The following is a 26,524-nucleotide window of genomic DNA, read 5'->3' as shown; positions in this document are numbered from 1 at the left end:
GTTGCGTTATGTTAATAATTTACTGCCAAGCCAACAAAGCTTTAAAATAGCTAAGTTTAGCGGGAAAAAGCTAGCACAATAGGATTGCCACAAAATGGTGGCAGCTCTGTAAGACAATTACTATCGAATTGTTTTTACGAAATCTGACCAATATTTAATTTTCCGGTAAGTCTTTATGCTTGTTGCTCTCCGTTGTGCAGAATAATTGATTGCCATTTTGGCTTAGATCATGCTCCGCAAATTTGGCAGTCTGTTGGCCCAGCAGGTGGGTCAGCAAGCACGTTTCACCGCCGCGAGTCGCACATTTTCCTCGACAAAAGCGCTGCACAAAGGTATGTAAGTCGGCGAAAAAGCCGGTGACATAATGTGGACTACTACTTAAGTAGTAACCGTTCAATTGCTGCAGATCCAGCGACCCAGGAGGCAGAGGCTTCGCCACCGAAGAACATACTGGTGGAAAAGGACAAGAACATCACGCTGATCGGCATCAATCGACCGCAGCAGCGCAATGCCATCGATTCGCTCACTGCATCGCAGCTTTGCGACGCCTTCGCCAATTTCGAGGCGGACGACACCTCGCCGGTGGCCGTGCTGTACGGCGTGGGCGGCTCCTTTTGCTCCGGCTTCGACATCCTAGAGATTAGCACCGACGAGAAGGAGGAGATCAGCGTCGACATCCTGATGCGACCGGAGGGCTCCGTGGGTCCCACGCGTCGTCAGATCAAGAAGCCGGTGGTGTGCGGCATCAATGGCTACTGCATAGCCAACGGTCTGGAACTGGCTCTCATGTGCGATCTGCGCGTGATGGAGGAGTCCGCAGTACTGGGATTTTTCAATCGACGCTTTGGTGTGCCTATGCTCGATGCCGGCACCATTCGGCTGCCGGCCATGATCGGATTGTCGCGTGCCCTGGACCTGATACTCACGGGACGTCCGGTGGGCTCCCAGGAGGCTCACGACATTGGTCTGGTCAACAGGATTGTGCCCACGGGCACGGCCTTGGGCAATGCCCTGGAGCTGGCCACCTGTCTGGCCAAGTTCCCGCAACGCGCGCTCATCCACGATCGCAACTCGGTCTACTCGAGCACGTTCGAGACCTCAACGTTCCACCAGGCGGTGCAGAACGAGGTGATGTTCACGTCCCGCGAGATCATCGAGGACATGCAGAACGGCATCAAATGGTTCAACCAGAGTGAGTTGCTTCAGCACCAGTGGCAGTACATCTTCTCAATCTCTTATTTTCCCATGCAGCCTTCAAGCCGGACACCACGCATTCGTGGCTAAAGCGCGACCGCTCGATGGCGGACTGGGACGATGAGGAAGTGGCCGAGGCTGCTGCGCAGAAGGAAAAACTAAAGCAGGAACAGGAGGCCGCTCTGGCTGAGGCCGAAAAGCAAAAGCAAGCGGAAAAAGCACAGAAGAAGTCGAAGAAGGCCGAGGAAAGTGCGGCTGAAAGTGTCGATAGTAAAGATCCCAAGGATAAGCCAAACGAAAAGTAGTTATGCCTTATCCAAACAAAATTATCTGTTCCAAATCATTTAATTTAATTTTGTACATAACGCACCTATTACCAGTTTCAAACTGATTCATTCGACCTTTCTAACTTATTCAAATACATTGCCGTAAACGGTTCAAATGTGAATGGCTTTAATCTTCTAATATTACATTGAATATTACATTTTGGAATGGCTTACTTATTAATTTATCAGATTACAAGCAAAAGAGATATTTTGTGAATTCGTTCTTTGAACTTTGTAGTTTAATCTCTAGTAAAAGCTGGCACAGAGCTCTTTATATTAATTGTTCATATTCTCTCAAGCTTTATGATTTTTCAACTGTCGCTTAAAGTTATTTCACTGAAATGTACATAAAAATGCATTCAGATTTCTTGATCACCCCTCGACATACAAGTGTATGAGCACTTCAAATGCCTATTACGGAATCATTATTCGTTCTTGAACCGATACTACGCGATTCCGGCTCATTATTAAAGCGATTCAGGTCGTAACGAATGAACGTGAAGAAATCGGAACCACTTCGATGTAAACAATGGCTTATAAGTTCACAGAACTTAGGTTAATCTAAAACATATATGATATTTTCATAAAACAATGTTGGTACCAAAAAAAAAAAAACCGGAAATCTCTGGTAAAATCTAAATTCGAACTAGGATTGAGTTTTCGAACCAAGTGTTTACAATTTCCATTAGCATTTTCATTTATGAGCTCGCCAGCTACCTACGACTGAAAAGGTTCTTCAGGTTCCGCCTATTCTAATACCACTGATCTGGGGTCATTCATAATTATGGTTGCTTCTGCTTTATAGGCGAAGTCAAGTTGCTATTACGTGAGCTTATATGTTTGAGCTTCAGTGATTCCAATGGCAGAAGTAATAGTGCAAGTGTCAGATTCGGTCGGGCCAAGAACCAAGATTGCATCGTGCAAGGATATCAATCAAATTATTACGCATAACAAACGTTTTGATTCGTGATAAGGACTTAAGGATTTGTCCCTTAATTTCGAGAAAGGATAAGGGCGGTTCCCTGAACTACATAACGGATAAGGACTTTTAACTTAAAACGATAAGGATAATAGTGCTAATCAGTGGTTAAGTGCAGTGAAAGAAGGTGACGATATGGCGCCCTACTCAAGGATATACCATCAGGATGAGTCCTCCAAAGAAACGGGCGTCCTTTTCGAGGACGATGCACAAACAGTCGACGGTGACCTGACCACCGACAGATTCCAGTTGAAACGAGCTGAGAAGCGTCGGCTACCCCTAGTCTGGCGGAATATAATCCTGTTCGCATTGGTCCACCTGGCTGCTCTATATGGCCTGCACTCCATATTCACAAGGGCGAAACTGGCCACCACACTTTTCGGTTAGCTGAATGTACCTTCTAGTCTTGGATTATTTGCCTTCTAATCGGTTCCTTTGGTGCCCAAAAGCTGCCGTATTATATATCATTGGCATGCTGGGCGTTACAGCCGGTGCCCATCGTCTGTGGGCGCATCGCACTTACAAGGCCAAGTGGCCCCTGCGCCTGCTACTGGTCATCTTCAATACGATCGCCTTTCAGGATGCTGTCTTCCATTGGGCCCGTGACCATCGCGTCCACCACAAATTCTCGGAAACTGATGCAGATCCACACAACGCCACCAGGGGATTTTTCTTCTCCCATGTGGGCTGGCTGCTCTGCAAGAAGCATCCGGATATCAAGGAAAAGGGAAGGGGACTGGACCTCTCCGACCTGCGCGCCGATCCCATCTTGATGTTCCAACGAAAGTAATTATTTGTTAGCTTTTCGGGGCTCAAAATAATCTAAATGCAAATTATAAAAGGGAGTCCTGGAGGGTTCAAATTGAGGACTCATTTAATCAGTTATAAAAATCATTTATAGGCACTACTATATCCTCATGCCGCTGGCCTGCTTCGTTCTGCCCACCGTAATTCCAATGGTTTACTGGAATGAGACGCTGGCCTCCTCCTGGTTCGTGGCCACCATGTTCAGGTGGTGCTTCCAGCTTAACATGACCTGGCTGGTGAACAGCGCGGCCCATAAATTCGGAAATCGGCCATACGACAAGTAGGTAATCACTAGTTCTGGTAGTGAGTACTTTCATATTTATTATGTTGTTGCTATCTATCTATCCAGGAGCATGAATCCCACCCAGAATGCCTATGTATCGGCCTTCACCTTTGGCGAGGGATGGCACAACTACCATCACGCGTTTCCATGGGACTACAAGACGGCCGAATGGGGTCGCTACTCCCTGAACATAACGACGGCCTTCATCGACTTGTTCGCCAAGATCGGCTGGGCCTACGACCTCAAGACGGTGGCTCCCGACGTGATCCAGCGACGGGTGCTCCGCACTGGTGACGGTAGCCACGAACTGTGGGGCTGGGGCGATAAGGACCTGACAGCGGAGGATGCCAGGAACGTGCTCCTCGTGGATAAAAGTAGATGACGATTGATATAGTACTCTCAAATGAAAAACTTATTAAGTACAAACTTTAAGCGATTTTCACTAAGATTAAATATATTGATCGGTTATATTCTAAAAGGAAACTACTATTGCCAATTTATCTTGCACGTCTGAAAATGGAAATCCAAACACAATGGGTAGCTGGTCTCTTATCATATATTTATGATGGTCGCTAATAGTGTGTGCGAATTATAACTGATATTGCTTATCGAAATAGGGATTTCTTCGAGTGATCACGACCAGGCTTGAGGTTTGAGTTGATGAGGTCGTATGCGATAAGAGTAATCAGCAGGTGTCCGTCTGTAGGAAATTTTCAGTTTTATGGCGTCTGAGAATGAATCAAATTCGCATCTTTCTTGCACTTCAGTGTGTACAGGACTATGTCCGCCAGGGCCTTCGACTTGACACCCGCCTCCATCAGTTCCAGACAGAGATCGAAGGCGTTCTTGGACAAACGCGTGTGGGTGAGGGCCGACATGCCGTGCAGAGCGATCTGGAGAGGCGGCGATGTGTGCAGGCAAAGGAAATTGCCAGTGTTGGTCGGCTCACATTTTAGCTGCGGTACGAGACTTGGTTCCGGATCGGTTTCTTGCGACATCATATATAGGGGTGTTATTTCTGAATGGACTGACAGTTTAAAACATGATATTCAGATGGCCATTCACGACAATAAAGATAAATCCGCCAGCCACGGACACTTTGTGCCAGAAACTTTCCCTCGAGGCCAAAGACGGATCATCCAAGGTTTGCATGTCCCCATGCTGTAGGCCCGTCAGTCCCACGGTGGAGTTTTTCTGATAAGCCATGAGCTTCTCGCCGAACTTGTAGAAGACGATCCACAGATACCGCTCCATATCCTTCCAGTTCACGATGGTAAGCAGCAGGAACGCGACAACGGCTGTGCGTCGAGACCTCAGCACTATGAGCAACAGGGCACTGATCACATTGCACACCTGGAAATACTTGGCGAGGTTTCGCTGCGTCGGATTGAGGGCCATCCGCAGGTAACCCGCCAGCCAAAGCAGACCCGTGCCCACATAAATCCTCTTTCTGGTCACAATCAGCGCCGAGCCAACAAATTGTCCAATCGCCATCAGGCTGATGCACACTCCAGCCGCCATCCGTCCGCATCCATAGTTAATGTTCAGAATGCTCTGCTCCAGTCGCCAGTTTTGGCAGATGTAAATGGCATCCGCCAGAAAGCTGGACACGACCAGCATCCTGGACAGAGTTAAAAGCAGCACATTCACCAAACGCTTGTGGTATACTTGGAAGGTTATAGGACCAATGCTCATCATCCTTATCAACTTGACAAATTGCTTTAGCTAATTTTCTAGTATTGTTTTATTTTATTAATGTTTTATTAATGCTTTTTGCAAATCGGTAATAAAAAAAAACTTTTCTATTTATTTTATATGCAACTTGACAACTTGAATGTCAAAACTAAAGTGGCAAGCCTTTGAAAAGAGTTAATATGAACTGTTAAAATTACAAGAAATCTAACAAAATCGTAATGAATTTGATCACTCACAGAAAGGTTAATAATAAAATTAATAATTTACAGACAATTTCCGTTAAACGTAAGATTTATATTTGTATGTATCGTATGTACATACATGTAAATTACAAACGACAGTTCACACCAATTTTAAACATAAAACTACTTCAAAGTAAAGTCATTTTGATTTGCAAAATGTCACAATAAATGTTTAATTTATTGGTCAATAAATAATAATAACCGCTATAAATATAATCTGTAAAACCGCTGTAATAAAAACAGACTAGACAGACATCGATAAGATACGATAAAACACGCTATCGATACTCATCTAACGCATAACTAGTTGGACCGCTTTGCCATCACTAAACCAGGAGAACTTTGTTTCGCTGGAAATTGGCGTTAAAAATCTTTAAACTTTAGTAATTCTCAGGATTTGGATAACATTTACGTAAGTTATAAACAAACCAAAAAAGATTAGATAAAGCATTACACATTTTAAGCAATTGTTGACATGCACGTGATCGCTAATCGGACACATCGCCGGCGTCTGTTTGAAAACTGATTAGAAATATGCCCGATTATCAACTAATGGAAATTTATTTAATAGATTATAGTTTTGCAAATAGTACAATGCACCGCAAGTTGTTTACATGTGACCTTAGCGCGCGCACGCCCCGGTGACGTCACACCTCGTGTGCCTAATCCCCAAGCGATTTAACCCTTTTGAGGGGCATTCAGAACAACGCATACCGACCTCCAATTGGAATCTGATTAATAAGTTCGAGTTAGTAATACTCTTACTAAGAACAGAGATTAGTTTGTTAAGTATCTAGTTTAATATTTTAACTTCTCTTATGTTTCATTATTAATAACGAATAACAGTTGCTTCATAATCGCAATACAGTTATTTGGCAGTTTTTTTTTCTTAATTAATAGTAAATACACATTAAGGGTCACTGAATGTCCGTGATTAACTTTGAAAACTAACGATCTTATTCTATTGACGTCCCCAGAATTACCATACATATATGTATGGCATCTGGTGATGAGATTAAAAGGTTGCTAAAATTTCTCTGTGATTATTTCCGTTCGATCGCACACAATTCAACAGATTTAAGGCTCATCGTTTTTTCAACTGCGCACTACGAAAACTTTGTTGTTTGATACAGAAATTTATGGATGTACATTAAAAGTCATACACACATGACCCCTTAATTATTTGAACGCAGTCCATTAAAAGTTTAGTTTCTTTTTAGTAACAATTTCACTTCGGACCTCTTAATAGAATTATTGTGTTTTAGAACTTTTTTTTAGAGTTATATACCTTAAAAGTTAAGTTAATATTTGAGTGACATAGGTGTCAAGGCTGTGAGGTAATCTTTTAAAGCTTCGTTGTGCATTTTCTTTGGCGCAAGCAATTCGTCTGAGTATTTCGTAGTCAATCGCGTTTGACATAAATATGCAATTAGATGGAAGTTTTGGATAAAATTCGCGTGTCACTTGAGCTCATCTTCTGAAATTCGAAAAAAAAAAAAACAAAAGAGCTATGCAAAATAGCCTTGTTTTTGTCCGACTTCAGTGGAATATACATATGTAAAATTATGGGTCTAGGAGGTTGATCTGGCCAACTGGTTTTGGACCGGCCAAAGTGCTAAACTAAAAACAGATTATGAGAGGCCAGGTGTATTCACGGCTAAACCATTATCTTGGAAAGCCCGCGAGCCGACCGGAGAACATCGATTAGATTGCCCAAAAAGTGTTCCCGACCTGCAGCTGGCTCCAAAGTGCGAAGGCTAACCCCGACAGCTGCGTTGGCTATCCCCATTTTTAACTTTCGGTAATTTTATTGTTGACATGCCTCATGGTAATTGACTCCAAAACTTCACCGCCTATTTCGGTTTCAATTACGCATTTCAGATATACATATTTAGTTACTAGGTACTAGGTATATAGAAAGTATTTGTCATTTCGCCGATGTTTACGATTTCATGAAGATTAGGGCGCCCGCCGGGGCTACGTGCATGCCGGTAATCTGGGGAACTCGGGAGAAGTAGCCGCCACCAAATGCACACGACGGCGGAGAAAAGCTCTGACGTTGTCCCGCCGATTTGCCTAATCGATTTGTTTTCGTTTTGGCAACCGTGCGAACGTTTGGTCAGTTCCAATCGAGTTCGTCTGGTGTGCGGACGTGTGCTTTCGCCACTCCTACACTAAAAAATATATTACAATCACATTGAAAGACCGATCGCAGTGTCCTCAGTACTCGGACTACCCAACCGACTGTGGAAAAGTGAAAAAAGTGCGAGTTTTTGGGAAGCTGAAGTAAAACAGGTTCGTTTTCCAACTGGCCACTTGTTGAGCCATTGCATCAGGATTGGTATATTGTAGACATATGCATAGTTCCCAGTGTTTACGTAAAACCCCAACTAGAAAATCGAGAAAAGCCAGCTAGAGATTTGGTTCGTTTAGCTTTCAATCTTTCAACCCGACTGCCATCAACTTTGTGATTTTCATTTCGAGGGCCTCTGGCCAAACGATCTTGGTTCAAGTTTTTATGTAGCGCTCACTCTTCGCTTGTCAAGGTTTTAGTTGGAAGGTTAGATTTGGTTATATTTCAAGTTGTTTCGTTGCTCAAAAACGCATAGAAACAAACATATACTACTAGCAGCTAGTTATCCTTCAAAGAACTTATTGAATTCGATTAGAGTGCGGAAAATGTAGGGCATTGTACCAGAATATGCGATATATTGATATGCCCAACTCATTTGGATGTTCGAGTTTTGCACTTTAATGCCCAATTAACATCCAATCGCATTTGCAAGGGCAATCGAAGTTCTGTACCCGACGCATTCACTGCTTCCGTGCTCTATTTGATTTATCATATGAATTAATTACTTCTTTCGTGCATTTTAACTAAGCTGGGCGTTCCCTCTTTTTTTTACGGTGAATGAACTTTGACTGCAATTATGCATGGATACGCTTAAATTGCAAATTAAGGGCTTCGAATTTGCGAGAAATCATTTGTCACTCTTGCTGCGCTACAGTTCGTTCGAGCAGCGAACTAGTTTTCCAGTTAAAGTCTATTTGTCAAATTAGATAAAGTGCAAATACTCAGATGTCAGATACAACATCCTAAACAAATCGGCCGACACGAACTGTACTTTAAAAAATAATTGCCAGAATTGGTGGCATGCTTAATTGTTAGGAACATCTCTAGCAATGCATTGTGCAAAAACATCATATATTTCGTAAGCTGCATAATTTATTTCCTTATATTACCTTACTAGGTCAAAGAAAATGAAAAGATTACCGTTTTTATTTCACTTGCAAATTGATGACATAAAAGTACTTGATTATCTACAACGATACAAACTTATTATTATTACAAAATGAGGCTTAAAGACAGAAGAAGTCTTTTATTTACATTCCGAATTCTAAATATAACAGTTCTATTAGTTTTGTTTAAATGACAGATCATTCAGTTCATCTGAACTTAAGAACGCGCTCCAGTTTTCTCAGCGTGTAATATCTCAGTGAAGCATCACGCTCTTGCAACGTGATAACGGGCCGCAACAATAACAAAAGGAAAACTACTCTCGCTCCATCTTGCTCTTTGCGCTTACTACCGCTCTCGTTCGCTCTTGTGTAAGCTCCCACGATGTCCGTTCCCTTCGCGCAAGAAAGAAATAGAGATAAACGCAAGAAATTGGCAAAAGCAGCGGCAAATTTCAAGTTCAATGCGTGCCTCTGATAAATGGGCAATGTTTGCTGACTTTGTATTCGAATGTTTGCTGTCTTTTGGTGGCCTGTAGTCGGTTTTTACCGGTTTTCGCTCTCGTGGCTCAAAAGCAGTCGGCTGTTTTGTTGACATGCTGGCGGCATTAGCTTTTTCTCTCTCCCTCTCTCACTGTCTCTGGCTCTTTCTTCTTTCGCCATGTTAAAAGCTTTTGCGGGTGATCTGCTGTTCTTGCATTACACATACATGTGTGTGAATGCGAAATTCTTCTTCTTGCCACCTAATCTGTTAAAAATCAGAGGCGTATGTAGGACTATTTTGAAGAAGGGCTCCTAAGGCACAAATACAACATACAACAAATGTGTAAAAAATAAAATGTGTCTTTTTTATGGGGTTTCCTTAAAGTAAAGTAGTATGCTAACGAAACGAAATAAAAATAATTCAAAAAGTGACGTTGATCAATGAGTTACATATTATTGTATGGAGTCCTTCATAAGAACCCCCGTTGCTGGCGCCACTGGTCGACATTCTTCTAATCACCTTTCTCGTGTTCATTTCGCGTAAGCATCGTATGATTTGTAAGCTCTTGCTTGACCATAGGTTCACGTGTTAAACTGGCTAATGGCCCCATCCTGGGTTCGAAGTACGCAACTGTCCACTTTTGTAATAACCGCTCGTCTGATAAAGCCGCAATTAGCAGGTGATTCACATGCGATTGAATAGAGATTCGGACAGATACTTTTAAAATATATCAAACACGTCGGGTTGTTAAGGGCGACTCCGATTAGATACGGCCAAAGTCCCCCCGTCTAGAGTCTAGACATATCAAATCTAACCCTGACCTCAGCAATGGGCAAATAAAACCGCCCATTTGGCCAACATCTACCACATCTAATCTGCTAATGAGAATACGCACACACACCACCCATATGTATGTATAGGCACGCACACACCTGCAAAAGCTTTAACTAATGTAAAGCTCACGAGCGAGCTTTTCGTGAAATGCTGCAGGTTCTTCGTCGTCGGCAATTTTTGCACATCAGTTTTAAAACCCAAGTTAACCGAAACGGCTTGTTAATTTCTAGCTGCGTCGTATAAAACACCTTTTTTTTGGTGTAATCCAGGTAAAACAATAAATAGTGGTCTCAAGTGCAATTCCATCGAACTTGCGGCTGTTCACTTTTGCTGAACAGTTTGCAATTCTTGTTAATTTAACACTTTCTATGGCGTGGGAGTGTGTGTGTGTGTGAGTGTGTATATAACAAAGCATGCTAAAGTTGATTGAAGAAGGAATTTTCCACGAAACGTGTCACAGCGTTCCTGGCTTCATTCGTAACCTTGAGCCAAGGTTTCCATCTGCTCAAGTTCCCAGTGACCCACAAAACACATGTTCCACATTCGGAAATCCACCTGGTGCTTGTTCCCACACCGGCTTTTTACATTATGCATGCCATGCGAATCCTGACACAAGGACGCGCAAGCAGCGTTTATTGATTTTTTCTCCCATTAGCCATTAACCGATTAAAGCAACAGAAATCCGTATTAGGCAAGAATATACATGTGTACACAATATCAAAGGGTACTCAACTCAGCTCGACTGGACACCTCGGGGTCTGGCCATAAAGAGCCGCTCGGAGTCACCTAGCCAAAGCGTGTCAAGTTCAGTCATTCGGCTCACCTGGCTAATTGCCCAAGCCACCACCAAGTTGGCACACACACTAATTGCTCTTTTGTTTATGTCGTTACTAATTTGTTGGCTTTATCTTCTTTACTCGCACACCAGTTGATGCAAGATGCCGCCCAACGCCCAAGCAGGTGCCCAGTCCATCTCGGACTCGCTGATCGCAGCAGCTAGTGCCGCCGCCGACGCGGGTCAGAGCCCCACCAAGCTGCAGGAGGACTCCACCGGAGTGCTCTTCGAGTGCGATGTGGAGACCACCGACGGTGGTCTTGTCAAGGACATCACCGTGATGAAGAAGGCCGAGAAGCGCCGCCTGAAGCTCGTCTGGCGCAACATCATCGCCTTCGGTTACCTCCATCTGGCTGCCCTCTACGGAGCCTACCTTATGGTCGCCTCTGCCAAGTGGCAGACCTGCATCTTAGGTGAGTCAATAATTCATTAGAATAGAAGTAGAATCACATAAAGATCTCTATTATCTACACTCTGTATAATAGGAGTTTAAAAGATATAGTTTGGTGTCCAAAGATCAGTAAACTGCTATCAAATAAAATGGTCATAATGTCAGATCTGCTTGGGCTATCCAAAATGCACTTTGGTTCATGTAACGAAATATTTCTAACTATTACTTAATGGCAAGATGTCAAGGTCATGACAATTAAGGAAATAATTACTCAATTGCTAGAATCAGACTCTTCAAAGTAAAGTTTTAATGACAATGTCTTTCTTGAAAAATTCATAAAACACTTTTCGCGATGATACTGCGATACTGAGATGATATCTCAATATTCAGCGTACCGATGAAAATATATGTAAAAGTAAAAGCAAACATTATGGAAATTTTATACTTTTGGTAAGGCACCGACAACCATGACAACCATTGCCATCTTCCTGTCGCGTGCCGAACCCTCGAACATATAGGGGTTATCTAAGGCTTGCGCCCTGATAACCTTCACAAAGTTGTTATTGTGGAAGTCCAGACTAAACATGGCACAGACGGCTGATCGTGCTTTCCATATATGCGATTACCTTAATGTGCAGGTGCTTATTTTTGTCGTAAATCAAATTACCCTATATTAAAACGATCACCTTTGCGATCGAACTTAGTAAGCATTATCAAAATGTTTGTCGAGTCACCAAGGATCTATGTTAATTAATTTAAGCTATTAAGTAAGGCTACGAGTTATGGATACTTTAAACTTAATTAAGCTATACTCTTTTGGACAACGTAAGCTAACCAACTGATTTATTTTTTCAGCTTATTTACTATACGTCGTTTCTGGCCTGGGCATTACCGCCGGTGCCCATCGTCTGTGGGCGCATCGCTCCTACAAGGCCAAGTGGCCCCTGCGAGTGATCCTGGTCATCTTCAACACGATCGCGTTCCAGGATGCCGCCTACCATTGGGCCCGTGACCATCGCGTCCACCACAAATACTCGGAGACTGATGCCGATCCCCACAATGCCACGCGTGGTTTCTTCTTCTCGCACGTCGGCTGGCTGCTGTGCAAGAAGCACCCGGAGGTGAAAGCCAAGGGCAAGGGTGTCGATCTATCCGATTTGCGCGCCGATCCTATTCTCATGTTCCAGAAGAAGTAAGTAAACTCAATTCGTTTCACTCGCTGCAAATTCTAATATGTTTATTCTATTGTCCAGATACTACATGATTTTGATGCCGATTGCTTGCTTCATCATCCCGACTGTGGTGCCCATGTACGCCTGGGGTGAATCCTTCATGAACGCCTGGTTTGTGGCCACCATGTTCCGCTGGTGTTTCATCCTGAACGTAACCTGGCTGGTGAACAGTGCTGCCCACAAGTTCGGTGGCCGTCCCTACGACAAGTAAGTGCTACGAGCTTCAACAACGTGTGGATGTGTACTTACAGAGATTTGATCTTTTTAGATTTATCAATCCTTCGGAGAACATCTCGGTGGCTATCTTGGCCTTCGGAGAGGGATGGCATAACTACCACCACGTCTTCCCCTGGGACTACAAGACGGCCGAGTTTGGCAAATACTCGCTAAACTTTACTACCGCCTTCATCGATTTCTTCGCCAAGATCGGCTGGGCCTACGACCTCAAGACGGTGTCCACTGATATCATAAAGAAGCGTGTGAAGCGTACCGGTGACGGCACTCACGCCACGTGGGGATGGGGCGATGTGGACCAGCCCAAGGAGGAGATTGAGGATGCTGTCATTACACACAAAAAGAGCGAATAGGCAGGTTGAGCGTAGGGCCAATCATGGGAGGGTTTAGCAGAAAATCAATCAAATTCAAGTAAAGCAAAGAAACATAATTTTCCATTTTGCAAATGTCCGCGGAACATATTTCCTAACAGAGCAGAAGCCCATTTAATTAATTCTAAGATAAAGCGTTGATGATAACTGTTTGTTGTATCTCGAAAAACTTTATACCGTCTGTGTTAAACCAGCTCCGGAAATGTTTTTATTTCGCTCTCTTTTTAATGGGGAGACGCAAAACTAACTTTGTATTTATACACGCATATAATTGCTTAATACCTGGATATTTATGTACAATAGACGGCAATTGGAGCTTTTCATTCACTGTTATCTCGAAATCACTTTGTAATTTGAGAGAAATTTTCAGTTAAAAATCAAAAAAAAAAAAAAAAAAAAAAAAAAAAAAAAAAATTATACAAATGGAGGAAAACTTTCCGCTTCAAAGAAAAAGAAATACCTGCAAATGAAAGATTTTAGTATTTAGCGTAAGCCAAAAACAACAAGAATTATCAAGGAACTAATATATATAAACTATATAATAAACGATCGATGTTAGAACACTAAAAGACACTTTCACCTATACATATGATATTTCTTTAAATGTTATTAAATAAAATGGGAAAACGCCTCTGGGAAACCAAACATCCCAGTAGACTTTTCCCTAAACTGAAAATGTCAATGCTCGCCACAACACTTTCCCTTCAGTTGAATCCCAAACCCCAAAAGTGAAACACGCACACACTCCGGAGCACACAAAACACACATGCCTAAACAAAATTATTGTATTGGTCTTCAAATGGACGAATTTAGAGTACCCAAAAAGGTGAACCGTAACGTTTTCAAGGCGATTAGCATTCTTCAATCTTCACGAAACGATTTTGTCTGCACTAATGACATCGTCGACCAGGTGAAGTTCCAAATGCGGAACTGCGTTCCGGTCGAGCATATAGATGAGGCCATAAAGCAGTCGCTGGCCAACTTGACCATGCTGGGCATAGTGCGGCGTCTGGGAGCGTCTAAGTATGCGCTTAGCTCCATTGTGTTTGCCCGGTTGGGAATGCCCAATCCCATTCCATATCCGCCGGGCAATCCTGGTACACCAACGCGACGAACTGGCCAGGATGCGGTATGATCAATGCAATCCAAAGGGATATTCTTAATAAATTCTAAATAAAAAGCTAACAATAATGTTAAATTTGCAGCGTCCAAAGCGCCCTATCGGGCGCTTAGACCCTTTGAAATCGGTCAGCAAGATCTTGACTGAGGACTCTCTGTCTGGATCTGCGATAACCAGGATGCGCAAGCGGATGCGCACCAACACAAAGCGCGTTGTCAAGCAGAAACGAAACCCCAACTCGCAACAATCTCGAGCCCAGAAGTTTAAAGAAACAGAAATGGCGACCACCAGTACTGAAACTTCGGTTATCGACCTAAGATGTTCACAAAGTCATTTGGCACTAGGCAATAACGTGCAAATACTATTCGGATCACCGGGATGGTCCTATAGCAAACCCGATGCACCATTAAGATTGGATCAAAAAGCGAATGATCCTGAGACCCCGACCGGAAATAGCAACAGCACCTCGGCGATGGATGTAGAAGGAAATGTGGAGGAGGAGGAGGAGGGAGGATCTAAGCCTTCAATTAGTGGCACAAGTTGTCACGCTGCGCCCATCGGCTTGAACGTTAGGCCAGCTTACCATACCTCTGGAGGAGAATCCGATGCGGAGGATGCCTCCGTGGTTGGACTATGCGGCAGTACCTTATGCCTGCAATCCACAATGAGTCAATCTGTGGCGCACGAATCAGCTCCAACTTCCCAAGCCACAGCAAAGGAATCAAATAACGTGAAAATCCAACAAGTTACTGAGTATCAAGAAAACAATAGAGTAGTGGAGAACTCAGAAGTTCAGGAAACATTTGAAAATAATTTGGATATTCAAACAACCCAGCCATCCGATGTTTTAGAAGAGTGCCAGAGCGCACCTGATTATGATTTTTATAAATAATTTTCAATTTAATAAAACTAATCGAATACCCGCGCAGGCATCGATATATCGATAGTCGGTTCGCGTGAACATACACATTTCTTTTCTCTCCCTCTCTTTATGTTCTAATATAATGAGAGTCCATTGATTTTAGGTACCTAAAATATAATTTGCTGGAAGTTTTTATAGTTTCTTTCAAAAACCTTTTTAATATTAGTCGTCAATAGGTAGCTAAAACATGGTAATAAATTAATCGGTTCAGAATATAGATTTCGTGTGTTAGGGTATACAAAAGTCGCACGACTTCGGGCCTTGGAAATCTGTTATTATCGCGCTGCCTCTGGAAGTCTTTTTCCATTCAACTCTCGGTCCTCGGCGCGTAAAGATTGCATTTACCTTTTGCTCAGTATTTAGCTTTGTGTTTTTGCGTATTTTTATTTATATGTGTAAATCGTTATTTAAGCATTTGCATTGTGTTTAATTGTGTTTGCGATAAGTGCTGAACTGAGACGTTCAGTTGCATCTGCCTATTGTGGGAGTTCTAGCGGTAATTGAGCGATAAAGAGAGTTGCAGTTCGCGCCACCGATCTCCTCCCTCCCCCTCTCTGGTTACGTCGGCAAATGCAAGCGCAAATGCAAAAGTGCGCGGCAAGTTAATTGAGTTCGGTTCTATTGTGATTGGAAAAGATATAGCGCAACAGCAGGATGGATTTCAAATTCCTGATGATACTCATCCTGGGCTTTGGCTTTATGTTCGTCTTTACGGCATTCCAGACCATGTGTAACATCGAGGTAAGTCATTCCTCTATCCGCTCTCAGTCCATCCGTCTCTCTCTCTCTCTTTCCCTCTCTGTGTGTGTTCCCACGCTTGTGTGTATGCGTGGGCGTTGTTGTTGACATCCTTGCCATTGGACCTTCGTCCTTGTCCTTGCCAATAGACATCGCAGTGCCCTTGCCGCCCACAAGTGCGCCCAACTACGCCCACTTCAACCCGCGTCACAGGATGTTATAACATTGCCGCCATCCCATTCATTGCCGCCCCATTTGTTCGCCCCAAAATTACCCCCTGATTTGTGGCGGTGTAAAGTGGCAAGGAGTTGCTTATTACAATAACGATTTAATGTACTGCCTGCTCCAAAGGTCACCAGTCTCATTCGGCGGCCATTGTGCGCTGTGTAAAATTAAATTGATAAGAAGTGCTCGCCGCACTTGTAAACGCATCATTCGTCGCAGAGCAGTTATCGTTGGTAATGTGTGTAGTACAAGTCCGGAAAAGTTGACCCCAATAGGCGAATTAGGCATTTATAACTCCCCTCAACTTATTTCTCCGCCACTCACACCTTCAGCCTATTTTATGCATATTTGTGGAACAATGGAAAACCATTAAACATTGAGAACCAATCGTTTGTAATGGAGTCGTGAAGCCAGAAAAGTTGACCCCAATAAGGGAATAGGTCTGTTGTAACTTACTTACACTTGTTTTCCCACAACCCGTGGGTTCAAACTGATTTAAAGCTAGCACGTTATGATTGTCATAACTTAAATATGGAAATTAAATGTATAAAAATGTTAAGGAACATTTTATATTATGACGGAATTGGCATTTCAGATGAAGTATGTATATAAATCATAATTGATAATAGCAATCCGCTCTATTTAAGCTAATATTAGTTCTGAGCTGCTATGGAATCCATTCATAGGCGCATTTTTAGGGGGTCATACTCCAATGCGTCGCTCTAATCAAGTGACAACGATTACCTAATTAATATTTGCAAATAAACACAGCGGATTACACTTATTGCTAATAATGCGCATACATAGATAAGCCCATGGACGCGTTCATTGACTGCTTGCATTATAACGGCATTTTCGATGGTTATTTATTGTCAGTAATAAAAGCCGTAAGATCAAGGCCACACAGCAGGCAAATGAAAACAAAACAGGAAAAAACAGCCTTATGTATCTACATTTCTATACTATATGCATATATGAAATGCCAACACAGATCGTGAGTTGGGGATTCAATAACCAACTGGATTGTCGGGTATGCGAAAAGTATTCTTTTACGCATTAAATTCGGTTATTTTTTTGTCTGTTTTTTTTTTTTGTTGTGCTCGAATCTCGAACTCCAAACTGGCCACCAAAACGCTCTTTATAATTATGTTGTTTGCAAACAGCTCGTTTTTTAAGCATTTCGTTATGGTTCAATGCACTATCAATTCTGATAGATAGGTGCCACAAAAAACTGATGCAAAACTGAATGAATAGTTGTAATTTCAACCTATAGTTATATTTTTCTTTTCCTCTGTCTACTTTATTTTTAACCTTTTTTTTGTCTTTGTGCGCCTGCCTGCCCTCCAGTTGGTATTTCGCTTTATAAACAATTTACTACGGCAGCAGCAGAAAAAAAAGCAAAAGTAAATTCCAATCAGGGCGTGCATTGGCGTAGTTAGCTTAACTTATAGCTACACAGTACAAATAATTGGACTTAGGATAGAGCTAAGCCATTTACAGAAATATATTAATAATAAGCTTCAGTAGAAACAAAAATGGGTATAAAACAATTGATTTTTAGAAACCTAAAGCCTGCTTTATAATACATTTTTGTACTGATTACTATCCGGAACTTCAACTACATTGAAGCTACATTTTCTTCGAGTGCAGTTAGCCAAACTTATAGACCAACAATCGATCGATCGATCGGCCAGCGTGTGGCCCGTATTCCGTGTCCATTAGAGAGCAATTTTCAAGCGAGAAGGCCTTGGCTCATATGGTGCAATAGTTGGAGTGGCCAGCAGGCCATCCGGCCAGCAGAACACTTTCACAAATCCGCTTTCCACCTGATTGCGCAATCGAATCCGAATGCCCCCGACGCTAAGCGCGTCAAACGGCAAAACTCTTTCAATGTCATTGCAATTGCAATTGCAAGTTCGCTGCCGCCGCACAAGCCCACACACAACAGTATGTTGGTCGTCAGGCTCAAGGCCACGTCAGCAATAAAGTAAGCCAGGTTGACCAACATGTGTACTGTATGTATGCACACAACAGTTTGGCCAAGAAGCCGGGATGGCGACGGGGGGCAGAGGGCGGAGCGCCTGCGCCCAAACAAAAAGCATAGCCAACAACAGCCGGTTGCACAACAACAAGCCGAAAAGTGGGTGTGCGCCGACGAGCCCACCACCGCTCACTGGCCCAAACGGAGCCACCCGATCCCCGCCTGACTAAAAATGCCACCTTCTCCACCGGCGTTCGGGTGCAGCAATGTCTGGCCAAAAGAGCGGAAAATCAAGTCTAGCTTGGTGCGACCACCAACACTGAATACCCTATAAAGGTAAAACTCGGGAATTTCCCAATAATGTTGTAACATTTTCAAAAGTCAGATGATGCAAGCAAAGATTTAGCAATGCTATGATTTCCAATTTGAAAATATGCCGTCTGTATATCTGTTGTCTTTCAGTTGATACGTATTTGAAATCGATCTAGTAAGTCCCGAAAAAAATATCACCAAAGCTATTTTCGAATTTGATATATTCTATATATTTGTATATGTAAAAGCACAACTTAGCCAACAAAATGTCTCGATACTCCATGAAAGGCATCAATTTCAATGTTAAACGCGATATACAGAAGGTGGATGCTCGCACCTATGGATTCCTGAAGACCAAGGGATCGGATACGCCGATGCCCACGGCCGCGAAGAGGATTAATCAATCGACGTTGATCGAAAGATTGAAGTCCATAACATTATCTGAAGTGGTGGGCGACGAAGATCAATCGTCTACGGATTCGTTGGAACCGGGTAGCATGTCCTTCGAAATGAAACGGAAGCTATTTGATGCAGCCGAGTTTACCATCACCCGAGGTCGGAAACTGAGTGACCTACCGCATGCCGCCGATGAGGGGATTAACTTTAGTCCGTACGATACCGGCAACAAGACACTCGAAGAAATCGAGGAATACTGCCGTGCCCTCAACATTAAGTTTGCCAAATGAAAGGATAAGCTCTTTCAGAGATTTTACACAATGGAATTTGGTGGATAAAGGATGAAACTGAGCAGGAGAGTAATAAGGTCTATATTCTATACAATCCAATGCAAATCAAAAAAACTATTTTATAAAGCTGAGTTCACTTCAGAACAAAACCAAAACTGTACTGAATAGATTTTATATTTTGCATAATAAAACATAATCTTAAATAAATATGGCAATTTTGTTTAAGTATATAATGAAATTAGGTACGAGTGCAAGCTTCAAGCAAACATCGATATACCCTTTGCATGGAAATTCCAAACCAAACTCGTTTCACATTTTTAAAGTTTTTCTCGAGTTGTTGTGCCAGTTTTTTTTGTTTTTTTTTTTTGTTTTGCGTAATAAATAAACAAAGCAATGTGACGATCGACTTGAATAAGTTATTCAACGCATTCTCCTGCAATTCCGCGTACGCATCGTACTTTCTTTATTGCACTTCGACTTTCTTTTGGGCCATGTTTGCTCAAAACTTGACCCAATTCTCGGTTTTATGTCCGTCGATTTGATAATGAGAAGATCATCAACAAATTTTCATTGAGCCATTTGGTGCTGATAAGGAATAACTGCACTTGAAACTCGAGATTTCTTATCAATACCGCCTTACGATCGCCTATAATACTTTGCTTTTTATGCTACCCTACAACACTGCCATAAATATTAGTTCGTTTTTTTCGTTTATTAGAAATTACACATAGACCTAACCACTTTCCATAGAAAGATTTATTAAACACTTCCTGAACTCCCAGGGTCACAAAACATTTTAATTTGCAAACCAGTTCCGCTTCTCGAATGCAGACACTTAAGTTCTTGACTTTCACTTGATCATTAATGGGTATAACTCAATGGGGAGCACTTCTAAAGCATTATCAGTGGGTGCAACCTCTCGAGTTGGACTTCAAAATGGGCACGAGGACCGGACCAGATTTGCAGCGCCACTTAATTGATGCAAATCGAAATCGAAATCGTGTCAGAGTCAGAATCAGAATTTTTCGCTCAGATAACGATATCACTCGACGTTTGCCGAGATGCGTCCTTTGGAATGGAAAATTTTTCGACTCGAACGCAAACATGTTTCGCAAATGCAGCTTGGAATTTTCCATTGACATTCACAAGAATTGTAAAGTTAACCCTGAATCTGGTTGCAGATCCAAGTCGATTCATATTCATTTTTTTCAATAGCTGCAGTTGTTTTTTCAACGCACCAAAGTGTATGGGCTATATGAAGTATAAAGTTTTCAATTTAGGAAACAATTTGAAATTAAATATCAAACTTTCTTTGATCACTGAACTTCAGGTAGTGTCATTAGCATAAGATATCTTAAAGATAGATTTCGTAACTAGATTGTTTCGAGATAGATGTATGATTAACAGAACCCAAACCTATAAATATATTATGCTTGATATTTAATCCGAACAATAAAAAAAGCAGATAACAATTCAAGCGCAACTTAGTTTTATGTCAGTTCGATCTGCTTTGGTTGGGGTTTTATTTTAAGGAGATTGTGCCTCCAAAACGTATCCGGACAGGAAATACCTGTATGATGCGTACTTGAGCCGAGAACACGTTTATCGTATAACATTTAAAGAGAAACATTAAACAAATGCGTCGGTCGTCGGTTCATTGGCATGCAATCGTCAAAAAATGTGTCTGGCACGTTACCGAAATGCTAATCGCTTCACCTTTCGTTCCGATCTCTCAATCTGTAGAAAACCATACTGGATAGCATTTCCCAGGAAGATGATACCTTCAAGGGTGAGGGCTACACCAGCCTGGCCATCATCTACCTGTTCTTCTCGCTGTCCAACTGGTTGGCACCCTCGTTCATTTCGTTCACCGGACCACGAGTGGCCATGGTCGTGGGAGCACTGACCTATACGTGAGTATATACCCCCCATCCGGCTCAAACATTTCGGTACCTAAAACATACGAAACTCTTTTGCAGGGCCTTCATGATCACGTTCATGTTCCCGTCGACGGTGTTGCTGTACGTGGGCAGCGCAGTGCTGGGATTGGGTGCCTCGATCACCTGGACGGGGCAGGGAACGTATCTGGCACGCTGCAGTGAATCTTCGACGATTTCCCGTAACTCTGGCGTCTTCTGGGCCCTGCTGCAGTGCAGCATGTTCATTGGCAATCTGTTCGTGTACTATCAGTTCCAGGACAAGACCCGCATCGACAAGGAGACACGGAATCTGGTCATTGGCGTGCTCACGGTGATTGCTGTGCTGGGCATCGTGTTTCTGGCCGCGCTGAGATTCATGGCCGACAATGCCGAGCACGACAACGAGCTGGAGCAGAAGCACACGGGCTGTGGACAGGCCATATACGCATTGAAGTCCGCAGGACAATTGTTCCTCACCAAAAAGATGCTGCTCCTCAGTCTGGCCTTCTTTTACACAGGTGGGTTGGATTGTGTGCAAAATGGAATGGAATCAGAGATACTAAGTGCTTGAACTTAACTTTCTAGGCCTTGAACTGTCATTCTTTAGCGGAGTTTTTGGATCAGCGATTGGATTCACCACGAAAATAGCCGAAACACCGAAGGAGATCGTTGGCCTGGTGGGCATTTGCATTGGAGCCGGCGAAGTCTTCGGAGGAGGACTCTTCGGCATACTGGGCAACAAGACAACGAGATATGGACGCGATCCCATCGTGATTGCCGGCTATGTGATGCACATGGCAGCCTTCTTCATGACGTTCATCAACCTGCCGAACAGTGCACCGTTTAAAGATACCACCGATATATCCTATCTGGACCCGCCCCGAGCCAGCATCGCCCTGGTGTGTGCCTTCCTTTTGGGCCTGGGCGATGCCTGTTTCAACACTCAGATCTACTCGATGCTTGGCGGAGAGTATGTGAACAATGCCGTGGGAGCCTTTGCCCTGTTCAAGTTCACCCAGTCGGTGGCGGCGGCCATTAGCTTCTTCTACTCCTCGCACTTCGGACTGTACGTGCAGCTGGGCATCCTGGTGGTCATGGGAACCATTGGCACCATCGCCTTCGTCTTCGTAGAGTGGGGCTTCAAGAGGCAGCACCGCGAGCAGGAGGCATTGGAGAAGTAATTCCGGCGGGGGACTCATAGGATCTAGAGTATTATATGCAGGTTCACGTTAGAACTCTAGGGCTAGGGCCGTTTGTCCGTGTTTGTTAAATTCCTCGGAATGCTTGAAATCCGTGCGACTGCGTCGTCTTCCTAGACAATAACTGATAAGTGTTGTTGCGCGCTATTGTTGCTAAATATACGTATTTTAATGTTGGCATTCCCAAAACGTAATTGTAATCTAGTTGTCTATGTTTTTATATGTGTGTATTGTATATGTGCGTTTATTTATTTTAAGCGGCGATTGTGCAAATATAAGCTAGTAAACCACAAATTTGGAGTATTATAAGAAATATATAACGAATTTTAAGAAAACAATAGTTGCTATGGTTCTTTTTTGTGTGCTAAGTGGAAAAAAGCGTATCTTTACTAATAAATATTTTTGCTAATATTATTGGTGTTCATTTTTCAACTATTTGATTTATTTTTGAACTGCGTAGATTTTACATTTTGAAATTCGCACACACTCGATTACGATGCAGTCGATATCTTCAAAAATCGATAGTACCATGTGCAACTATCGATTGTCTGCCCATGAGCACTCATTTCGCCCATTCCTAAAAGAAATCATTCAATTTTGAAAAACTTGGATGAAACCATGAAAAATGGCCAAGAATAAGTCGACCGTGTACCTAGGATACGAGGATGAGGAGGTTACGGCCAAGCAGGAGCAGTTCCTGAACAGTTGCACCAACAAAATCGGCGGCACACCCGTAAGATAGGCGATTGCATCGACTTCAATCGAGGCAGCGGATAATTGAAATTGATTTTTACCCACAGGATTGGCCCAGACACGAGGTGACCATTCCGTCATGCCCGCTGTGCGGTGCAGTGCGTCCGCTGATCGTGCAAATGTATGCGCCGCTGGATCGCTCCCAATTCCATCGCAGCCTTTACGTTTTTGGATGCATGAGCCCCGCCTGCTCTCAGAATTCAAAGAGCTGGTGTTGTGTTCGCACTCAGCACCTGGACCACCAATACGAGGTGATCAGTGAGCACTCGCCGAAGGCAACGCCCACTAAGAAGCAAAACTCCAAAAAGAAGGGGAAGTCGAGCGGATTGCAGGCTATCAGCTGGTGTAGTGGAGCGGACGACTGGGGCGACAGCAGTGGTGGAGCTACCGAACCGGCCAAGACCATATCCGTGACATTGGACGAGGCGATGGACATTACCGCGGACGACGAGCAGAACGAACGAAATGGCAATGTGCGACCGAATGCCCTGCAGTATGCCAAGTCGGACATCCAAATGGATGAACCAGCCAAGATTGAGCAGGTAAAGATTGCCGCCGATGATGACGACGACGAGGACGAGAGCACTTCGCTGGAGAACGACCTGATCTTTGGCTTTCATCAAATGGACATGATTTCGCCCCAAAACGCCGACGATGATCCAAATGCTAATTGTGCAGCGGCCGCCGCTCCCAGTTTGGATGGAGCAGGAGCCAGTGCGGCCTCAGCGGCCATTGGTGCTGAGATCGAGGGCCCCGAAACGGATCTTGTGCTGGTCGACACGCCTAAGAAGCCGGAACGCGACCTGATTGCCTTGTTGAAGCACACCTCGAGTGCGCTGTCGCAGATCAAGGACCTAACGCTAAAGTCCTACTACATTGCCGTCGATGTGGAGAGCAAGACCCAAGTGGAGGAGTACGAAAACTTTGGAGGCGCTTTGTCCATAGACCACATTCGTGATTTGTATCAGGAGTACAAGCTGAGAGACGAGAATGCGGGTCAGTCACCAACAGGTGGTGCATCTGGATCAGCAGAGCAGAGCGATGAGCACGAGTCCTATGAGAAGGCATTGCCAGCCCATGGCGACTTGGTGTTTCACAACTTTATCACTACCATCCATCAGAATCCGGGCCAGCTGTTGAGGTAAACGTGGCACTCTATCCTCATTAGCTTTTCCTTTACCCAAGTTCTTCTGCTTCAGGTATTCTCGGGATGCGCTTCCGCTGTTGGTGGCCCCGTTGACGGAACCTCTGCCCAAGTGCCAGAATTGCAAGGGAGAGACCATCTGCGAGGTGCAGCTGCTGCCCACACTGATTCCCAAGCTGCGGTTTCAGGTGAACGGTTCCAATGCACCAATCGAGTTTGGCAACGTGCTGGTCTTCACCTGCCTCAAGAGCTGCTGGGACACACCCGACCTGATGCGCTACGAACATATTGTGGTTCAGTCTGAAACTTAAGGTGGCATACACGGCCATATCCCAAAGCCATTAGAGTCATTCGCTGTAGCTGCTACGATTGCAGACTGGTGCAACGAATTTTAAACGCAAACTGCAGAGATAAAGCTAAGCTTCTCGATTGTCCTAGGAAGATTTTATGCTCTAGTTGTTAAGAACGTTGTAAGCTTTTAGACACTCCAAAAAAGGATAGTTGCTAATAATATCTCGTTATTTCCACTCCCCCTCTAAAAGGGTTTCAAAACATATTGTTTTATTTCCAAATTGCAGGAATCCATCATAATCCTAATTGACCTAAGCTAAAGGTGCATCGGCATCAAGATGGTAGCTCTTCACAGTTGAGAACCTCAGCGCTGGATATTTGGCCTCGGTCAAATCGAACTCGGAGCTGATGTCCACCTTGTTGCGCTTCTGCACGAGCGTGTAATGTGACCAAACCAACTGGGCGCATCGGCGCTTGGTGGTGCCTGTGATTCGCAGCTCGATTAGGAACTGTGAGGAGTCCTCATCCACTGGCATGATACTACCTCGTCTCTGTCGCACGTGGACCGGTCCACGCGGCTGCGACTTTTGCAGCACCAGAGTGACTGTGCTCCCGAAGAGACGATAGCGACCGCGAAGTATTTCCGCCCGTACGTTGTGTACGTGCTTTAGTTTGGATACACCCTGCGCCGGCTCATCGGCAGTCGTCATCATCAGCACCTTGCCATCGGGCAGAAAGCGAATGTAGCGATAGTACTCCACCAGTTGTACAGGACGGTAAAACTGATCCTGGAAGCTGTTCTCGCCCATTCTCAGGTACGTAGTCTTGCTGATGTAGCAGCCGTTAAAAAGAACTCGGTCTCGGCGGATAAACATGTCTCGCCAGGAGTGGTAGACATTGCTTACATCCGAATCCTGGGCCTCTAAGGTTCCAACGTTGTGGCCCCATACTCTATAAACAAAATTAAGATAGGTTCATTGAATCTTAGACGTTATTTGAAAGAGTGGCTTACTTGACACAAGCTAGCCTCCAGAGCTCCTCTTCCCGCGCGTAGACATAGAAACCTTTGCAGACAGCAGCGCACTGTTCCAGCGAGCGCATGTCCAGCTGGGCGGAAACCACCCAGCGCAGGATGCGCATCACAATCTCGGGTGGCAGGTCGGCAAAGTGCAGACCGGTGGTCAAGACATTGGCATCACGACTGGACGCTATCATCTTGCCTTTGTAAATGTTTTCCTGCCGCAAATCAAGCTGGAACTTCTCGTACAGGTTGTCCACGACCTCCTCTCCACTCTGCGTAGCATCCGACTGACCCAGATCCAGTTGCTTGGCCAAATCGTTAGCCAGATTCAGGTACTTCTTGCTGACATCGTTGCTGAGCTTTTGCTTCTGCTGCTCGTAGAACTTGAACTCTATGTCCGGAACGATTTGGGTGGCCTTCCTGTAAAAGGGTAGTGCGTCGTAGACCTTGCCACGCTGCTCCAGCTGCACAGCGGTCCGATAGAGGCTCTCCGCCTTGGCCTGCAGTAGATCGGCCTCGCTGAGATTGGAATTGGCCGCCGTGAGGCGATCTCCAGCCTCGGAACGGCTCCTGGATCCAGTGTTTGTTGTGTGTTCCTGCAGCTCCCGCTGCCAGTTCTCCCGGAACTCATCCAGTGCATTGGTGCCCGATTCCCGGCCTGGCTCCTCGCCATCCGAATCCACATCCGACATGATAAGAGCTAAGCTAGCCTGTGAATGCCAAACAGATCGTAGATTATAGACATATGCGCATTTATCTAACGCAATTTCTAACCTGAAAGATCTTAGTATTCGACGTGGACAGGTATGCAAGTTGGGAACGAAATAGAACTTATAATAAAGGGCCGCGCGTATTGCTGATTTTGGCCGCGGGCTTCACCCCAGAATTTCGTAGTCGTACGCAACTGGGAGCAACATGTGGCCATTGGTAAGACCCCAAGATTAAGATTATTCAAATACGCAAACGAGAACACTTCTACACCAATGTTATTGCTTACAGTGTGCACGCAGTTGTTTACTAAGGTATTCCTTTAAACGCTTACGGTCACATTGACTTACAGACTTTCAAT

General features: G+C 44.0%; 10 protein-coding genes and 1 long non-coding RNA gene across 15 annotated transcripts; 7 read left to right on the top strand and 4 right to left on the bottom strand.

The window, feature by feature from the left end:
* Nucleotides 1–17: 17 nt before the first annotated feature.
* Nucleotides 18–1,642, top strand: LOC6728352 (probable enoyl-CoA hydratase echA8). Its single transcript, XM_016175182.3, has 4 exons — nt 18–165; nt 227–332; nt 407–1,192; nt 1,252–1,642. Exons 2-4 carry the CDS (start codon nt 230–232, stop codon nt 1,497–1,499), a joined length of 1,137 nt encoding a protein of 378 aa, XP_016034977.1. The 5' UTR covers nt 18–165; nt 227–229; the 3' UTR covers nt 1,500–1,642.
* Nucleotides 1,643–1,788: 146 nt separating this feature from the next.
* On the top strand, nt 1,789–3,988 carry LOC6728351 (acyl-CoA Delta-9 desaturase). 2 transcript variants are annotated; one of them, XM_002103663.4, is made up of 4 exons: nt 1,789–2,881; nt 2,949–3,285; nt 3,401–3,586; nt 3,656–3,988. In XM_002103663.4, the coding sequence occupies exons 1-4, from the start codon at nt 2,635–2,637 to the stop codon at nt 3,969–3,971; spliced, it is 1,086 nt and encodes a 361-aa protein (XP_002103699.1). In that variant the 5' UTR covers nt 1,789–2,634; the 3' UTR covers nt 3,972–3,988. The 2 variants fall into 2 exon arrangements, with proteins under 2 accessions (XP_002103699.1, XP_016034976.1); XM_016175183.2 differs by having other exon boundaries at nt 3,401–3,590; nt 3,656–3,796.
* A 139-nt stretch (nt 3,989–4,127) lies between these two features.
* On the bottom strand, nt 4,128–4,715 carry LOC6728349. Its single transcript, XM_002103661.4, has one exon. The coding sequence runs from the start codon at nt 4,588–4,590 to the stop codon at nt 4,309–4,311; it is 282 nt and encodes a 93-aa protein (XP_002103697.2). The 5' UTR covers nt 4,591–4,715; the 3' UTR covers nt 4,128–4,308.
* Nucleotides 4,625–5,661, bottom strand: LOC120284204. The gene has a single exon (XM_039294842.2). The coding sequence runs from the start codon at nt 5,285–5,287 to the stop codon at nt 4,625–4,627; it is 663 nt and encodes a 220-aa protein (XP_039150776.1). The 5' UTR covers nt 5,288–5,661.
* A 145-nt stretch (nt 5,662–5,806) lies between these two features.
* On the top strand, nt 5,807–13,826 carry LOC6728348 (acyl-CoA Delta-9 desaturase). Of its 4 annotated transcripts, none has more exons than XM_016175186.3 (5): nt 5,807–5,938; nt 11,010–11,329; nt 12,163–12,499; nt 12,561–12,746; nt 12,808–13,826. In XM_016175186.3, exons 2-5 carry the CDS (start codon nt 11,020–11,022, stop codon nt 13,124–13,126), a joined length of 1,152 nt encoding a protein of 383 aa, XP_016034974.1. In that variant the 5' UTR covers nt 5,807–5,938; nt 11,010–11,019; the 3' UTR covers nt 13,127–13,826. The 4 variants fall into 4 exon arrangements, with proteins under 4 accessions (XP_016034974.1, XP_016034975.1, XP_016034973.1 ...); XM_016175187.3 differs by lacking the exon at nt 5,807–5,938 and adding an exon at nt 7,616–7,821; XM_016175184.3 differs by lacking the exon at nt 5,807–5,938 and adding an exon at nt 10,214–10,350.
* On the bottom strand, nt 8,733–10,089 carry LOC123327291. The gene is made up of 2 exons (XR_006541925.1): nt 9,767–10,089; nt 8,733–9,643 (listed from the first exon to the last, which is right to left on the bottom strand). It is a non-coding gene; the product is annotated as an uncharacterized LOC123327291 (long non-coding RNA).
* An 84-nt stretch (nt 13,827–13,910) lies between the features above and the next one.
* Nucleotides 13,911–15,229, top strand: LOC6728347. The gene is made up of 2 exons (XM_002103659.4): nt 13,911–14,273; nt 14,350–15,229. The coding sequence occupies exons 1-2, from the start codon at nt 13,911–13,913 to the stop codon at nt 15,154–15,156; spliced, it is 1,170 nt and encodes a 389-aa protein (XP_002103695.2). The 3' UTR covers nt 15,157–15,229.
* Nucleotides 15,230–15,454: 225 nt separating this feature from the next.
* LOC6728346 (UNC93-like protein MFSD11) lies at nt 15,455–22,586 on the top strand. Its single transcript, XM_002103658.4, has 4 exons — nt 15,455–15,927; nt 20,872–21,041; nt 21,108–21,565; nt 21,633–22,586. The coding sequence occupies exons 1-4, from the start codon at nt 15,841–15,843 to the stop codon at nt 22,226–22,228; spliced, it is 1,311 nt and encodes a 436-aa protein (XP_002103694.1). The 5' UTR covers nt 15,455–15,840; the 3' UTR covers nt 22,229–22,586.
* LOC27207407 lies at nt 17,685–20,864 on the top strand. Its single transcript, XM_039294843.2, has one exon. It carries the CDS (start codon nt 18,709–18,711, stop codon nt 19,126–19,128), a length of 420 nt encoding a protein of 139 aa, XP_039150777.1. The 5' UTR covers nt 17,685–18,708; the 3' UTR covers nt 19,129–20,864.
* A 199-nt stretch (nt 22,587–22,785) lies between the features above and the next one.
* On the top strand, nt 22,786–24,695 carry LOC6728345 (programmed cell death protein 2-like). The gene is made up of 3 exons (XM_002103657.4): nt 22,786–22,979; nt 23,047–24,140; nt 24,199–24,695. Exons 1-3 carry the CDS (start codon nt 22,872–22,874, stop codon nt 24,452–24,454), a joined length of 1,458 nt encoding a protein of 485 aa, XP_002103693.1. The 5' UTR covers nt 22,786–22,871; the 3' UTR covers nt 24,455–24,695.
* LOC6728344 (F-box only protein 9) lies at nt 24,665–26,484 on the bottom strand. The gene is made up of 3 exons (XM_016176843.3): nt 26,230–26,484; nt 25,447–26,165; nt 24,665–25,385 (listed from the first exon to the last, which is right to left on the bottom strand). Exons 2-3 carry the CDS (start codon nt 26,145–26,147, stop codon nt 24,746–24,748), a joined length of 1,341 nt encoding a protein of 446 aa, XP_016034970.1. The 5' UTR covers nt 26,148–26,165; nt 26,230–26,484; the 3' UTR covers nt 24,665–24,745.
* Between the last annotated feature and the right edge of the window lie 40 nt (nt 26,485–26,524).

This window comes from Drosophila simulans, chromosome 3R (assembly GCF_016746395.2).
Source record: "Drosophila simulans strain w501 chromosome 3R, Prin_Dsim_3.1, whole genome shotgun sequence".
Taxonomy (NCBI): domain Eukaryota; kingdom Metazoa; phylum Arthropoda; class Insecta; order Diptera; family Drosophilidae; genus Drosophila; species Drosophila simulans.
Note: the sequence above shows the minus strand (reverse complement) of the source record. Positions and strands in the feature narration are given on the sequence as shown.

Excerpts from the sequence above, each read along its gene's own strand:
- LOC6728352 (XM_016175182.3), top strand. The coding sequence starts at position 230 with ATGCTCCGCAAATTTGGCAGTCTGTTGGCCCAGCAGGTGGGTCAGCAA. Across the intron at positions 333-406 it reads GACAAAAGCGCTGCACAAAG|ATCCAGCGACCCAGGAGGCA; the intron begins GTATGTAAGTCG and ends CAATTGCTGCAG. Across the intron at positions 1,193-1,251 it reads CATCAAATGGTTCAACCAGA|CCTTCAAGCCGGACACCACG; the intron begins GTGAGTTGCTTC and ends TTTCCCATGCAG.
- LOC6728351 (XM_002103663.4), top strand. The coding sequence starts at position 2,635 with ATGGCGCCCTACTCAAGGATATACCATCAGGATGAGTCCTCCAAAGAA. Across the intron at positions 2,882-2,948 it reads ACTGGCCACCACACTTTTCG|CTGCCGTATTATATATCATT; the intron begins GTTAGCTGAATG and ends GGTGCCCAAAAG. Across the intron at positions 3,587-3,655 it reads GGAAATCGGCCATACGACAA|GAGCATGAATCCCACCCAGA; the intron begins GTAGGTAATCAC and ends CTATCTATCCAG.
- LOC6728349 (XM_002103661.4), bottom strand. The coding sequence starts at position 4,590 with ATGATGTCGCAAGAAACCGATCCGGAACCAAGTCTCGTACCGCAGCTA.
- LOC120284204 (XM_039294842.2), bottom strand. The coding sequence starts at position 5,287 with ATGATGAGCATTGGTCCTATAACCTTCCAAGTATACCACAAGCGTTTG.
- LOC6728348 (XM_016175186.3), top strand. The coding sequence starts at position 11,020 with ATGCCGCCCAACGCCCAAGCAGGTGCCCAGTCCATCTCGGACTCGCTG. Across the intron at positions 11,330-12,162 it reads GTGGCAGACCTGCATCTTAG|CTTATTTACTATACGTCGTT; the intron begins GTGAGTCAATAA and ends TTATTTTTTCAG. Across the intron at positions 12,500-12,560 it reads ATTCTCATGTTCCAGAAGAA|ATACTACATGATTTTGATGC; the intron begins GTAAGTAAACTC and ends TCTATTGTCCAG.
- LOC6728347 (XM_002103659.4), top strand. The coding sequence starts at position 13,911 with ATGCCTAAACAAAATTATTGTATTGGTCTTCAAATGGACGAATTTAGA. Across the intron at positions 14,274-14,349 it reads GACGAACTGGCCAGGATGCG|CGTCCAAAGCGCCCTATCGG; the intron begins GTATGATCAATG and ends TTAAATTTGCAG.
- LOC6728346 (XM_002103658.4), top strand. The coding sequence starts at position 15,841 with ATGGATTTCAAATTCCTGATGATACTCATCCTGGGCTTTGGCTTTATG. Across the intron at positions 15,928-20,871 it reads AGACCATGTGTAACATCGAG|AAAACCATACTGGATAGCAT; the intron begins GTAAGTCATTCC and ends CTCAATCTGTAG. Across the intron at positions 21,566-21,632 it reads TCTGGCCTTCTTTTACACAG|GCCTTGAACTGTCATTCTTT; the intron begins GTGGGTTGGATT and ends TTAACTTTCTAG.
- LOC27207407 (XM_039294843.2), top strand. The coding sequence starts at position 18,709 with ATGTCTCGATACTCCATGAAAGGCATCAATTTCAATGTTAAACGCGAT.
- LOC6728345 (XM_002103657.4), top strand. The coding sequence starts at position 22,872 with ATGGCCAAGAATAAGTCGACCGTGTACCTAGGATACGAGGATGAGGAG. Across the intron at positions 22,980-23,046 it reads ACAAAATCGGCGGCACACCC|GATTGGCCCAGACACGAGGT; the intron begins GTAAGATAGGCG and ends TTTTACCCACAG. Across the intron at positions 24,141-24,198 it reads AATCCGGGCCAGCTGTTGAG|GTATTCTCGGGATGCGCTTC; the intron begins GTAAACGTGGCA and ends CTTCTGCTTCAG.
- LOC6728344 (XM_016176843.3), bottom strand. The coding sequence starts at position 26,147 with ATGTCGGATGTGGATTCGGATGGCGAGGAGCCAGGCCGGGAATCGGGC. Across the intron at positions 25,386-25,446 it reads TGGAGGCTAGCTTGTGTCAA|AGTATGGGGCCACAACGTTG; the intron begins GTAAGCCACTCT and ends TTTTGTTTATAG.